General features: G+C 37.5%; 1 protein-coding gene across 1 annotated transcript in view; it reads left to right on the top strand.

Moving 5' to 3' along the window:
- Nucleotides 1–16,226, top strand: part of LOC121405720 (anion exchange protein 3-like) — a 68,703-nt gene that overhangs the window by 28,460 nt on the left and 24,017 nt on the right. The window contains exons 4-6 of the mRNA XM_041596659.1: nt 8,758–8,969; nt 14,800–14,885; nt 15,424–15,622. Coding sequence (XP_041452593.1) covers nt 8,758–8,969; nt 14,800–14,885; nt 15,424–15,622 — 497 coding nt within the window. The remainder of the gene's footprint in view (nt 1–8,757; nt 8,970–14,799; nt 14,886–15,423; nt 15,623–16,226) is intronic.

The raw sequence follows: 16,226 nt of genomic DNA, 5'->3' as shown, positions 1-16,226 counted from the left end.
CCGGATGCTTATTTGCATAATATGTACATTCCACTTCAGATATTAAGCTGATAATTATTGTACTAGGCATTCTTAGTAGTCATATATTGATCTAGATTCACAGAGGGGAGACCTTTGAAGGGCCTTTCAAAGACCAAAAATTGGCAAGGTCTTATACAGCAGTCTCCAAGATCACTGAATTTTGTCATCTCTGTGGAATGGCTCAGAAAGACCCCTCGAAGAACTCTGAAAGACACCTGTCCTATAGAGATCTTTCAATGGTCTTTCAGAGATGTCTATGCATCAAGTGATCCTTCAGAATTCTTTCCATAGACTTTGCCTGGTCTTTCAATTATCTTTTGATGATTTTTCAATGATCTCTCATGAGTCTTACAGTAATCTCTGAAAAAATCTCGAGAGACTCCCGAAAGAACTTAGAAAGTTCATTGAAAGACCACTGAAAGGCCAGCAAAAACAATTTTCCTTTAAGACCGCTGAAAGACTGTTTTGAACCGTTTCAAAAAGTTTTGGACTCACGAGGACCACAAAGACCATTGAAAGATCTATCAGGAATCGTGAAAGACATCAGAGATCTTTAAAAGTTCGTTGAAAGATCAAGCAAGTTTTATGGTCTTACAGCAGTCTTTCAGAGCTCTTGGTCTCTTTGGAATGAGGGTTTAACTGTTTGTATGAGAAAAATACAAATTTCTGGGTTGTTTTTTTTCATACAAGGATGCTCATAATGATATATGCAAATGATGTAGATTTATTTACATTTTTTTATTTGAAGAATTATTAAATTTGTAAAGGTTATCATGAACTTCCATTCAATTTATATTGTTTTCCGCACTTGATTTCCAAATTTGGGATTATTTTCCTCATTTGCAAATTTTTATGGCTAATTTGCATAAAATGCAAATTTTGTGATTTTCCTATGCTTGTCTATTTAATGGCTTTTAATATGGTGTTAACTTCCTGTAACTTAAGGCATTGCCATATTCAATTTCAATAGATAATCTACTTGCATTTTTTTAGGAATGTATCACCAGTGTGTTTTCTTGAATATTTATTACATACTTATTTGCATAATATGCAAATGACACTACAGAAACTAAGCTTAATATAAATCTATTCAACGTCCTTAGTGATAGCAGGATGTAAATTTCAACATTATTGAAATTTTCAAGCAGTCAATGAGAGAAAACTCACAATATCTTGACAATTTTCCATATAAGGATGCTTATTTGCATATTATGCAAATGAGGTAGATTTTTTTGCACTTTTGATTAAAAACATTGATTAAAGTTATTTATCATGAATTTTCGCTCAAATAAAATTGTTTTGGACACTTAATTTGTGATTTTTGGACTATTTTCCTTATTTTTCTAACTTTTTATGGCTAATTTGCATAATATGCAAATTTCATAAATTTCCAGTGCTTGGATTTTTTGGGACTTTTAGTATGTTGTTCAGGGGACCTTCCTGGAAAGCATTGCAGTGGAATATCCAGTGTTGCAATTAGTGGTGGGTCAAACCCTACATTGACTGGACTACTTCAGTGGATAAGTTGAATAGAATGTGAACTCTGATTTGGACCTGTGTTAAAACATGGCTACTACTCATACCTTGGTCACATTTGATCTACGGCGGCCGTATGGCGAGTCGACAACAGCTGTTTTATTAATTTCAATTCAAACCACCTATATGTAGTTGGTACAAAAAAAGTTGAAATGGCTGTTCGACTTGCCAAACGGCCGCCGTAGAGCAAATGTGAACATGGTATTACTTACTATCTGGAAATGATGGCAGTATTGGCAGTCATTGGCGGCGGAAAGCAAAATATTTTTTTGGGGGGTCCACCTGACATTTTGGGATGGAGACAGGTAAAAAATGTAGCTACCTAAAAATTCTCAACCAAAATTTTTGACAGCAAAAAAAAATGGTTATCAAGGTCCACCTGAATTTTTTTTGGGAGGGACGCAGGAAAAAAATGACTAGCAAAAAAAAAAGAAAAAAAGGTTCTCAACAAAAACTTAAGGGGGGACCTCCCCGCTTCCGCCGCCTATGTGGGCAGATATAACTGGAATCACTTAGTACAGAAAAGTTAGAGAAGCATTCCACTTGAAAATATTCTTGCAACTAAGCATAATGAGTAATATTTATGCAAACTGGTCTAGACAAATATCAGAAATTAACTTTGGCCCAACTTGACATTAAAGAAGAGAGTACGAGTAGCTGTGAGCGCCCAAACTTACTTGTGTACAATTAAAAAGAAAACATAAAAAATGTAGAAAATGTAAACATTTCTATATTACAGCCCCCATCTTCATATGATAGGAAAGTGATTGACCCACATGTCAAGTGTTTGAGAATTAGGGCCTAGTTGTTGGCCAGCTAACACATAGGGCCGTACTGTGATCAAGTATGATTTAATGCCAAATTATTGAAATAAATTTTATCGCAAACTTGACAGTTATGCATGAAAAACAAAACAAGACGAGGGTTGGATTCAAGGTGAAGGTCATTATAGTTTGAAAATATCCTAAGTAAAGTCTGAAATGATCAGACTACACATTCCCTAGCCATTACAATGCTATGCCTGGGCTTGACCTTGTACTTATTGAACTGAGGAGAAACCCCCCACAACAAGCACATCACCTGTGCACTGCTTCATGAATTTGACAATGCAAGCTGGGAACAGGAGCGCAGGGATGACGAGATGCACACATGCTTTGTATACAGAGTCAAAGTCATACGTGTTTGTTTACACTGGTGGAAAAGAAATATTGCATGGAAACATGGAGGAGGATTATGGTTGATAAAAATACCTTTTATGAGCTGTCTGGAAGAATATTTGGATAAGGGCCAGGAGATAGTGAATGAACTTATCTTGGAATAGTTTCACTTGCTGACCTGAATTGGTGATGGATGATACTGCTTAGTAAGTTCCACTTCTTGATTTTTATGTGGTCTGGGAAAGGAAATTGGTGGACAATCATAGACTAGAGCATGTGCAGTACTGGTACAATAGTGTAGGACATGCCCTCATAGCACAGATTGACCTCCGAGGTATACATGTGTAACTACCACCATGGAGCTATCTGGTGTTTTATAGCTCCATGCTACCACTATGTACCAGTTGTGTGTCCATTCTTTTGGTTTATTTGTGAAGATGGACTTGTGTCTTCGGTTACACTCCAGGGGGGGGGGGCACTCAGTATATAATGCATATTGGGTATGTGCCGTGGAGGGGACCCCCATTTTTACACTCAAATTTCCGTTCCAAGGCATAGCATTTTTGTCTTATTGAGAAAAAGAACAAAAAAGCTGCTCCAAGGCATAGCATTTTCTTCTTATCGAGAAAAGAGAAGAAAGAAATCCGCTACGCTCCAAAGCTTCGCATATTTTTCGTTACGCCGTTCCGATCGCATTTATCTGCTACAATGAACCGCAATTTTGGTGAAAAGCGGCCGCAGAGCTCACCCGGCGGAGGCCGCGCTAGCTGCATGACCGTTCCATAGGGATGCATATACGCGCTGGCGATCCGTTCCAAGGACCCCCGTTTTCACAAACATTTGTCATTCCGAAGCCCGTTCCCAGGACCCTCCTTTTTACAATAAGCCCGCTCCGAAGCCCCTATTTTTTGTCTCGCCTGCGGCACACCCCCTCAATTTTTTTGGTCGAGTGCCCCCAAAAAGCTACCAAGTCTCACGCATTATGCGTGAGACTCAAGCATTTTGGACTCTTGTTCATCCCCTCAAATCTCTGTCTCACGCAACTATCACAGCCTATCCCCATGATAATTGTACACAATGTCTGTGATCTCACTCAGATTCACAGAAAATCTCACGCATAGCTGGTCTTTGAACTTGGCACCTCTGCCTACACCTCGATGTTCGTTAATCCGAAAACGAAAAAGGGTTCGTTAATCTGAACATTTGTGGCGTAATTCCGAAGGTTCGTTAATCCAGAAACAACATGAGGTTCGTAATTCCGAAGGGTCTTTAGTCCGAAAACGAAATGAACAACGAACCTCATTTCGTTTTCAGATAAACGAACCTTCGGAATAACGAATCTTATTTCGTTTTCGGATTAATGAACCTTCGGAATAACGAAGCTTCGGAATTACGAATGTATGCGGTGTCTTCATCCTTTTCTTCTATGTAATCACTATGAAGTTCTGTTGTAGACCTGGCCATAGGCCTATACTATAGATTCGTTTTTCAATGATCTGTCTTGTTTTATTTTATATCCAGTATCTAGAGCTGACTAGACTGCCCCCCCCCCCTTTCCCCTCCTTGTTCTGTTCTTCTCCTCCACAATCTATTCTGTGGAGGGGGGGGGGGCACTCTGTATATAATGCATAGTGGGTATGTGCCGCGGAGGGGACCCCCATTTTCACACTCAAATTTCTGTTCCAAGGCATAGCATTTTTGTATTATTGAGAATAAGAACAAAGAAAGCCGCTCCAAAGCATAGCATTTTCTTATCGAGAAAAAAGAAATCTTCAGAAAGGTTCACATATTTTCCGATACAACGTACCAACTGTATTGATCTGCTACAATGAGCCGCAATTTTGATGAAAAGCGGCCGCAGAGCTCTGTCCGACCATCGCCTCTGCGCTAGCACACACGGCGCCCATGCCGCCGGGCTAGCTTCATGCACGTATGCCCGTTCCATAGGGATGAATATGCAATCACACGCAGGTGACCCGTTCCAAGGACCACTGTTTTCACAATCATTTGTTGTTCCAAGGACCCTCCTTTTTACAATAATCCTGCTCCAAGGCCCCCGTTTTTGTCTCACCTGCGGCACATACCCACTAGCTTTTTGGTTGAGTGCCCCCCCCCCCAGATTCTGCCATTCCTTTCTATCTCTTTGTTCCCCTCCCCTTACTTTTGCATGATTTACCCTTCTTTTTCTCTTTCACCCACTCACTGTATGCATTAGCTCTTAAAATTTTCACATTGCACTCTATGCCTATTTCTTAGATTGAAGAAGTATTCCCCTTCAACTTCGTGAGTTTTGGCTCATTTAATCACGATTACATGTATTTCCAGTTTCTACTTTCTAGTTACTTGAAATAATGTGAAAATGTTGCCCTCTTTTGTTGATAATGAACTTGATGACACCATGCACCACCATGGCCATGTCTATACAAGAAATTGAATCTTGCACAGTCTGTATCTTGAAGACTACTTGCCAGATACTATAAATAGACACAGAGATGATTTATGATTGGTGTATTTTACTGGAGTGTCTGAAGAGGAGAAAGTGTAAACAAGCAATCTTCTGCCAGACAGACTTCAACAAGGGAAAAAGGAATGAAAGAATTTCAATTGTTAGCTGCATGACCTATTTTTACTAAACTTCCCTGCCAGCTATGCAAGACATACTATGTAGGCCTATAGTAGAAGTAAACATTTTCAATAATTGTTCAATATCAATGGATGTAAATGAACTTGGAATATAGATTTTGATTTGAATTGTCAACAATTTTCGCTCAGGTTTTTACATCATATGCCATGTAGGTCTAGGTCCCACTAATCATTTTTTTTATTTTTATTTTTTGTGTGGAAAATATCAGCATACACTTAGTGGTACTGTAAGTTCATTGTTTCTTGTAGGTCTGACTAGCTGGTAAAAATCATGGAAAATACAATTTTCAGACAAGAATCCATTTCAGCAGCAAGTTTAAGGCATTTGCAATAGACCAGAGCACTATGTTTAGTTACCTTGATTATACAAGTTTAGGCCTATATACTTTTCTATAGAAATCATACTGTAATTATGCCTGAATACAGTCATGTGACTTCATCTACTTCACATTGTGAAATGCTACAGCTGTGTATCCTGCACATAAGGAGAATGGATCAAATAATATATTTGACCTATATCCATGACCTTATTCATTGCACCATGGACTTATTTGTAATACATGTAATCTAGGTCCATGATTAGTCTGTTGTGTAAACCCTTCACTCAAGTTAAGGGTCTGAATGTGCAGCCTACTCATGCCTTGAATTGAAACAGCAAGATTTGTATGTGCTAGTCTTTGCATGGAGACACACTTGTTGGTCAAAGTTTCAATCAGGGTCTGTGCTTGCAGACTAGTCCATGATTGCACAAATATCATGCATTCACATGAAGCTTTCAGACAGAGTGAAGTCAGACTTTAGCCCTAGACCTCTTTCCAATTTTCTCAAATGCATATATAAAAAAATGTAGGCCTTAACTTAAACTATTATCAGGAACTTTGACATGTGAGCTTCTCCTGAATTTTGATAAATTCTGCAAGTGGTGGTCACTATTCTAGTTTTCATAGTAAAAACATATGAACCTTACAGCAATTTAAATGGTTTAAACAAGTGTTTAAAATCATAAACAACACAATTTTATTTTTATATATAATTTTCAATAAATTAAGCATGGTTCCATAAACATAAACAAGGTTAATATATATAGTAAACAGTGTTCTATAAAAAAAAATAAACAGGGTTTTCACCGTGGATGAGGAGAGAGTATTCATTGAGTGAAAATGATGTGGATGATCTGAAACAATGATTTGTTTTATTGGATAGATTTTGTTAGTTAACGTTTATGATGGTCAGGATCCTGACGAAGTAAAAGTAACTGCATATGGTATAAAATTTAAAAAGTTTAAAATTTTACTGAAGCAGTAAGCAGGCTTTATTGCGTCAAACAGCTTTAAACTTACCTTATGCATTTATAGATCTAGAACCATAATTTGATTGAACTCATGCATTAAGACTAGAAATTATGTAAAACCCTCATTGTATGTTACTAAAATTGTGGAATTGTCTGATAATTTAAGATATTGTTCCTAATCTTTTGATCTTTCTGATATGTGTTCTATGTGCTTTGAATAGCAGAATAAAAATATCAAGAAAAGATCCTTGATTTGAAATTATTTTTTTCTATAAAATCTACAGATAAGATATTTTTAGGATGCTTATGAGAAATAGGAATAATACTTCAATATCATTCATAGTTTTAAAATTTTACTGAAGCAGTAAGCAGGCTTTATTGCGTCAAACAGCTTTAAACTTACCTTATGCATTTATAGATCTAGAACCATAATTTGATTGAACTCATGCATTAAGACTAGAAATTATGTAAAACCCTCATTAAATATGTTACTAAAATTATCATTGTATCTTAAAAATGGTACAGTAGATGGTGGTTCATGGTAAGTTCATGATCAACAGATGTCAATGTTGGCCAATACACTTTATTTATAGGGACAAGAAATACCATCATTCAATAAAAACTTTATGAATTTAATCATCATATGATTTTATTACCAGAATTGTATTGAGCCTCAGTAGGCGGTTTCAAACCGCCTCGATCACAAGAATCCCCGTTAAATTACGAGAACTTTTTAAGGCTAAAAAATACCCGTTAATTATTCCTGCATTCACACCGCCCCGAAACACATCCTTCGGGATAAGTTCCGAAGTTACGAGCATGCGCAGTGTGGTCTGATAAGCAGGCAAGGCGGGAGATTCAAATCACTTGCCCAGCAGCCACCCACGCCGCCGCGCCCAACGACACGCTTGGATAAAAGTTCCCGTAATTTGCTTTCACATCGCCTTAATACCTGCGACCTTGGAAAAATCCCCACGAAAGTTCTCGTAATTTCGCCAAGTACCTACTATTTAGCGGGTATTTTCTTTCGGGGAAATTACGCGTAGTTTGCTTTCACATTACCAAAATACCTGGTATTTTCTGATCGGGGTAAATTTCCCGATCAGAGAATACCTGGAACTGGCGAACTTCGAGGCGGTCTGAAACCACCTAGTGGTGCTGGCCCAAATGTTGTATTCACATTAAAATATTGTACTTGTTGCACATTGTAGAATGTGGGCAATTTGGGCATAATGAATTTGCATTTCAGTAATTGCAAAATGATAATGTATTGCTAATCTGATCATTATAGATAAATTATTCATTATAAATTCATTACCATTCTACACACACTTACAAAGTCAAATGTAATCAGGTTGTAAAATATTAGCAAAGGGGCAACTTATTACTCTCTATAAATCTACTCATTGGTCATTTATTCTATTGTTCCCATAATAAACTGGAATTAAGACAGACAACATATAATTTGAACTCTTTCTGTCCTCATATATTGTCATCATAAATTTCAAAGTCCAAAGTCATTAACGAACTCGACTAGGGAATTTTTTTATAAACCCCAATAAAGATGTCACATATCATAAAATATTGTTGTATAGCTGCTGTTTGCAATTTATTGTTTGTTTTCAAGATATGAAGCTCACGTAAGCACTTGTCTTTCCCAAACAGCCCACATAAAAGTGGTAAATCGTACATCGTTAGTAAAACTTCAATGGACATGAAATAATGTTTTCACCCCGACAAGGAAGAAAGTGTGAAATCTTTGTGTTCTAGAAAAGATTGTGCTTGTACTTCAGTTGCAAAAGAACAGATACTGTGAAGAAATAGAGGTTATTTTTACTTCTTTAATGTCAATGAGCACCGAAGATCCTAGTCATCTATTTGTATGATGTCGTTCTCCGTAAGGTTATCTTCGTTATCGAATGAAACCAGAGGCTGTTGGATCTATTATTTTACCTTGTTTGAGGCCACATGATGTGATGTGATTTCCGTGAATTACAATTTAAGATTCTAGACTTATTCCAGAGACTTCTTGAGAATGTCAAGTGTTCTGATAGACTATTTCACCCCGGGACCTCTCCTCCCATCTCTTCTTTCTCTTCAACTTGACAGTTTACGGAAGAAATCAAGACCCCATGACCCCACCCGCCATGTCCAGCTGGCTCTGGATAGCGTGAAGGAGGAGGGAACTCCCCCAACGCCAAGAAAATACAAGAAACGAGATGATGGGCGGCCAAGGGTCCAGATACGGATCGGGGATGATGAAGAATCTGATGAGGAAGGGGACAAGGTGGACTGTGGAAGCGATGACCCAAACGAGAATGGTGAGTACAACACAAATAGAATGTGAGGTATCTAATATGTTTTTGTAGAATTATTTCTTTGAGGAACAGGCATTAACTTCTTTTTCAACACGAAGAAAAATTGGTTATTTGATAGGTACTACATACCAAATGTACCAGTAAAGCAATTAAAATGTTGATGGGAGTTGGTCCTGCTAAGATATTGTCTTTTTATAATGTGGTAATGTTATTAATTCATTCGTTTGGTGGTTGCAATACACCCCCTATCCATGTTAATTTGTCAAGAAATAATCTTTTGGCTATAGGAGGTTTGCCTATTTTCTTTTGCCTCTGAATGAATGCAGGTACACAATGCACATCTGAATATATGGGAAGCTTTGTTATGGTATTTTCCTTGAGCCAAGTGAACATGCAATACTATTCATAACCACTGAAGTGAAACCCCGGAGTGAAACCATTCCTAAATGCGCAGTGTAGTTTAGTCTGTAAATCAGTACACAGTTCTCAATTGAATAAAAGGTCTCCAAGGAGCTTATCACCTCTGTATATGGGATACTTACAATATTGTGATGCAGTAAAGCATATCAGTGGAGTGTTTTTATCTCTTTGTGTTTGAGGGGATTTTGCAAGTATTATGTAGTCACCTCATTAATGGAACTTTGAGAGTTTTAATCAGCGGATATGTTTAGGTTTTGCAGAACTGGTGTTGAAAGTCCATGTATATAGTACCAAACCTACCAGTTCTTAATTGAATTTGCTAATCAGCATTTGTTTGCGCTTTAAATGGTTTGATTAAAGTTGCTGGTACTCATATGTTCTGTGAATCATTTAACCTGTGGAAGTAACTTGCTGTGTTGTTTGAGTACACTGTTTGATGGTTGTACATACTAAATGAAGGACAAATCATGATTTTGTTATGTGACCAAATGCAGTGTTTGTAGTGAGCTTTGCACTGGGATTTAACTGTGGACCGGAATAAGTGTACATCTAGATTTGAGTTCTGATTGAATTCTCATTGGAACTGAGGTTTTCATCACAAGGAAAATGCAAATACATCCTGTAATATCTCAATTAGATTTTCTTTTATAATTGTCCACAGTATAGAAGGGATTTTCCAGTGATATTTGTTCCATTTCGTCAGTTTTTAGTGGGATCCATTCAGGACCGATTCATGAGAATGTAATGGAACTAGTCCACATCCAATACGCGTGGCTGGATATAATTTACAATGTATTGGGTGTAAACCCAATAGTCTTGTATTTACAGGGTATGAATTGAATACCAAAGAATTGATTCAATAGCTTCCACGGGCTGTGAGTTTGGATATTTCTGCATAATTGCTTGAAGGATGCAAGGATAAAAGTGGTGGTGAAAAACATGATCAGAAACTGCTTAGAGCATTGGATAACTTATGCTGATTGAGTGTTAACATTCCTTTGACATCGCAACAATAGTGTATCCTTGATGGACTACTACATGTAAATCCAGTGAATATGCATCAGTGTGTATTACGTCTGAATTAGAATGAGCAAAGAGAAAAATAAACAAAAATTCCCAGAGAAAGATGGCAGATATGGTTCCCAGCATCAGGAAGGGAATGAACTGAAGCAACGTAAGTTATATCAGTATCAGCCTAGGTTCTATGTTATCTTCAAGGAGATAACATTGATGATTGTTTTAATTGTATGGAATTTGCATCAGGCTTTAATATTTACTTAAGTATTCTCAGATGTATATGTCTTCCTCTGCCATTTACATCTCCCTTGAACTTAGTTACCGTTTTGTGACATGCATTCCACGGTTTGCCATGACAGTCTTGCAAAGTAGATGGATACATCACGATTATTGAAGTAAATCATGAAAGTACTTACCTGTGAGATAATCGTATGTACCCTTGCCTTGCATAGCAACATGTCACTTTTGCGAGTGCTCAGAGGAGGTTCAACGTGCGTGTTAATATGATATGGATGTGAGCAGAAGTGTAAGTGGTCATTGGTTCACCGGGAGATGGTGCGATTGCGCAATAATCTGTGTATGTACATAAATTCAAGGATAGTCTATGAAACGTGAACTAGCAAAAGTAGAAGGATACATAAATAAGAAAATCAGGTAACTATTTTCATGATTTCAGAAAGAATAACCATGCTCCAGTCACTTATAGGGAAAGAGCTTATGAAATAAAAAGGAAATGGATTCTGTCTATCCTAGCTTTAACTTCCTTTTTTCAGGCTTTATTGAGGAAGTAGGGAAATTATACAGAAATCAATTTTTCAGAATTGCATATTGGAAATGGACTTCATTAGTATGCTTGGCACACAGACACGGGCACAACGTGAGATTTATATTGTTCATGAAGCATCATGCTAGCATACAAATGTACGCAAGAAAAATATATTCATCTTTGTAAGAAGAGAGCCCAGAATAATGTACATGTCCTCAGGAAGAAAATGTTTTTGTCTTTTCGGCAATGAGGGAATCAGAAGGTAGAGTATACTACAGAACATTGAAGTGCATGTGATAATGAACTAATGGGTCTTTCATTCTTGGTACTGGTGAACAAAATGTGTGACTATCATATTCAACTTGGGGTTTTCTTTGGGCCTGCCATATCTTAATTGGTTCGTACTTGTCCCCTTTACATGTACATTACATGTACATGTATATGGTCTGTGTCATTTTTATATTCATGTATTTTACTGTGGGATCGAATATTGTGTTTAATTTAGGTAGGAAGTATCTTGTAACTCTGGATATCAAAGGTTACCTTACCATTGCTCACCCATGGTCTGCTACTATAAATATGAAGGAACTAATTCAAAATATTGTCATGAATCTGGATTCCAGAGGGGGGGGGGCAAAGTTTGATGTAGTTGTGTGTTCATGTTCCATTCTCTGTTCAACAAAGGGTGCGTTTATTCGACATTTTTTTACCCTAGAATCATGATTAGAATCATGATTCAAATCACGATTCTGCAGAATCACGATTGCGTTTAGTCGAAAGTGGAAATAAACGTCTTTCAAATCACAAACATGAAACACGGAAAAAGGGGCGTTTTGAAAGACGTTTCTGTAGAATCACGAACGAAAAAGGTCGTACATGTATGAACGATATCGTGATTTGAATCATGATTCTATGACGTCATTGTGTCGTGCTTCTTCCGGGTTCGACTCAAAGGCGCGCGCTGTGTTTCGTGCAGGTTAATTTTCGTGGAGCAGTATTGCCAGTGTAGTACCGGTATATGCCAATTGTCACGTGCATTCAGGAATTATCATTCTTCTGTGTATTGTACCCCCGGGGTTGTACTGTAGCATCATTTGTATATTTCATTGTTTTCATCAATCTTGTCTTCAAGTTCCAAAGGCAACTATACTTCCTGTGTCAAACTGCGCACTGTGATGCGCACTGGATCGGCCCGAATTCAGGGAGAAACAGCGTTAGAAAGATGGTCGTATAAACGCTGATTCTGTCGGATCGTGATTCATGTTGCTGTTTTGAATCATGATTCAAATCATGATTCTGGGTTGAGGTCGCATAAACGCAGCCAGAGTTGTTTTAGTATCATTTCTTTTAATGCTGTATTCACATGTAGATTCTATCAGACTATCAGATTCTATCAAACTCAAAGTAAAGTTTCAAATATAGTATTGTATTCCAGTGTTGTGTAAAAGAATGAATCAGAAAATCTATTATTGTTTCATGGAAAAGAGTATATTAGTCATTTTGAAGGGAGAAGGAAATGATGGAAAAGCATATCTATTGTGTGGGAGATCGTGTTTGTTATTTCATGGACAGTTAGTTGTTTTTGATACTATGTATGTTTGAAATCAGACTCAAATCGAAACCCCACCAGGACCGGTTTCCTGTGCGTCTCCTTGCCGAGAGGAAATCGTTATGCAACTTTGACAATAAAGCGAGTTTACAAATGATACTTATTTTGACTTCTGTGGAAGGACAATAAACAGGCTAGTTCATTATTAGATATTTTATTTCACCATTGGTTATCCAAAGCGCAATACATGATTTTAGGTATAACATGGGTATTTGACTGGAAGGAGACAGTTTAACAGTAGATTATTCTCTCTTGGAACACTCCATAGGACGAGGATGAGACGACGCTTGCGCTCGGCCGAAGAAGGTATATTCTTGAAAAGATATTAACCTGTTGTGCCCAGGAAGGGGGTGTTTCCCAGGTTAAGCCGTAAGGATCAAATGAACGACAAGTGTAGTCTGATCAAGTCGTTGGAAACCAACTTCAACTGGCATGATCTGCTAGTGATACAACATGTCTTTGCTTTTTTACTTGATGTGCTGTGTTGAATGCACATGTTGAATGCATTATATCCAGACAAATTTGCCCTATTTTCAGTGGAACCTTTTTTTTGTGAAATGAAAAATTGAACAAAAGCTGCAATGTATGATTTTGATCTTCACCCAGTGGCTCTTTTGTGTTGCTGGTGGTTACATGATAAGTTCAATTATGAAGGGTGACTGCACTCCTGGTTAGAAGATTCTCAACACAAACAATTTTTTTTACGAATATGGAAAGGGAAAAAATCTTGGATACCACACCATGGTTATGTAGGGTTACATGTAACTACCCTCACTTATCGGAACCAGCTGTATGTGTTGTCTGTAAAAAAATCATTTTCTCCCTAGAATTAAACAACTTGTTCAACTGCATTGTAAAAAAAATTTGTTTATAATCTGTGGTATTGAATATAAAAACCTCTGATAGATTCTTATTTTCTTATGAACAAGGACTATGATGAAACAGATCTTTATTTCATTGATATGGTGGCACTCAGACTCCGGTCCAGATTTCTCTAATTAGAACTTGAGCAATTGAAGTGTTAAACACAGACTCAGCAATCCTCAAAGCCTCCCACCCGCGGTTTTGGAAACCGTCTCCCCTAAGCCACCTCTTGGCTGCTACCCAGCAGCCTTGCGCTACTGCAATAGTAGACCATGAACGTGTGTGGCCCAAGAAGAAGGAACAAAAATGAAATTTTCAAACGTGAACCCAGGGTTTACCGACAGTCATACATTTGATGTACTGATGGAGCAATATCACAACTTTAATTTAAGTTGCTCTGCTCTCAAGCTCTGTGATGTTTTACCACCAGCTCCATGCCTTATCCCTTAATTCTCAGTGGATAGAAGGCGAATCGTCGGCATCTTATGCGGCTGGTCGAGAATTAAATTTCTACTACACATGCTTAACCAAATTATTTCCAGATAACCCCCTAAGCAAGTTTTCATGGGCTTTATTTACAGATTTTGGCCCCGAAACAAGTTGTTGCCAGAATATGACCCCGCGGAAAACAACCTGTCCACTCATCACATGGTCTAATGCCATTCCATAAACAGCTATGTGGTCCAATAATCACTTTGTCTAATCACCAGTTCTCTGACCATTTCGTCTTATAACCAGTTGGTCTACCGCCCATTTTCTTTTCATTCATTTTGCCCAATTAACACTTAGTCCAATTAGACCAATGGTATTTGGACTAATTGCTATTTTTTCAACTGGTTATTAGACGAAATGATGGGTGGACGAAATGGCATTTAGACCTTTAGGATAGTGGACAAACTGATGGTAGACCAAATGATAGTAGACGAGTTGGGAATTGGATGAATTTGCATTAGACCAATCTGAAAATATTGATTTACTGATAAATTCAAGAAGAGTTACGAGAGTTTGTGTATTGTATTATTTAACTACTATTCTGTGTAATTGTTGCCTTTTGGAGGGCTTACATTAAAATAAGTCAGATTTATTTAGATATTATTTTGATATACTAAGTTCACTATACTTGTAACAATTTTACTGTTTTGTTTTTTTACTTTTAGGCTACAGTGGAAGGAGGAAAGGGAATGTTAATGTTACTCAAGAGAAATTTCCCATCAATACAAAGAGAGCACATGAACCCCATGAGGTAAAATTTATGTCCTTTCAATCTGATGTTTTTACATTTTGGAATGGAATGAAAGACCTGTATAATTCATACAGGTTTAGCAGTTCCATATTGCATAAAATGAATTAACAGTTATTTTGATTATTAGTTATTTAGATTTCACTTGATAGGTCTGTGATTAAGCACCACATTAAATGTAGAGACATTTGGGATTTTTATTGTCCGAAGTCAAAGTATCTGAAATTGTTGGAGACAAGACATTAAAAAAAACAATAATAATACAGAATCTGAGGTAATTGTTTGATTGTAACTTTATCAAGACTTTCTGACTCAGGGGCCTTGGTAGCATGTACAAAAATGACCATATGATTGTGATTTTTTTTGCATGGTCAGTCCCCCCCCCCCCATTCGAAAACCGTTCCACGGCCCCTGTGGTTGTCCACATTTCTTAAACACATTTCATTAGAATTCAATTTGATATATAATCACAGACTTATCCCAAATAATAATGAATTTTGATCACATAACTGACATTGCAATTACATATATTTCTTTGTAGCTCTTTGTACAGCTTGACTCATGGCAGTACAACCAGAATCAGTCTGAAGAAGGGTTTGTAGAGAAGATATGGAAAGAGACTGCAAGATGGATCAAGTTTGAGGAAGATTGGGAGCCTGGATCAGAGAGATGGGGTAAACCTCATGTAGCATCACTTACATTCAATAGCTTGCCACAGCTAAGGAAGGGGCTTGAAAATGGTAGGTGCACTCACCTTTGTTCACTTCGGTGTGGTGTGAAAGTGAATGGTGCCATTATTATAGGCTTTTGAATAGACTTTTAAAACCCAACACTAACATCCTAGGAAGTTGTGTGTGCAATATGTACTACTGGAGCGTTGTGGCCCAGTGGATTAGTCTTCGGACTTTGAAGAAGCGGGTATTGGGTTCGAATCCCAGCCATGGTGTAATTTCCTTCAGCAAGAAACTGATCCACAATGTGCTGCACTCAACCCAGGTGAGGTAAATGGGTACTGGTAGGAAGTAATTCCTTGAAAAGCTGTGTGTGCTATGAACGCCTAGCTTAGCCGGGTAATTCAGGAGCGCCATGAGCACCTAACAAGGTGGTATTATGTGCGCAATATAAATACCCTATATTATTACTGATTGAAACAACATCTATTGGAATAAAATTATACAGCTGTACACACTGTTCAAACAATCTATTTTGCACATGGATGTAATTAATCGACAATCTAAACACTGCATTTTAAAAAAGAGAAATGCATTCATTTCAATTGAATATTAGTTGTAAATGCCTATTATTATTATTATTGTGAATTGGCAACCCTAGAACAAGCAAGTT

The sequence above is a fragment of the Lytechinus variegatus genome, chromosome 1 (genome assembly GCF_018143015.1).
Source record: "Lytechinus variegatus isolate NC3 chromosome 1, Lvar_3.0, whole genome shotgun sequence".
Lineage (NCBI taxonomy): Eukaryota > Metazoa > Echinodermata > Echinoidea > Temnopleuroida > Toxopneustidae > Lytechinus > Lytechinus variegatus.
This window is presented reverse-complemented; position numbering and strand designations above follow the sequence as displayed.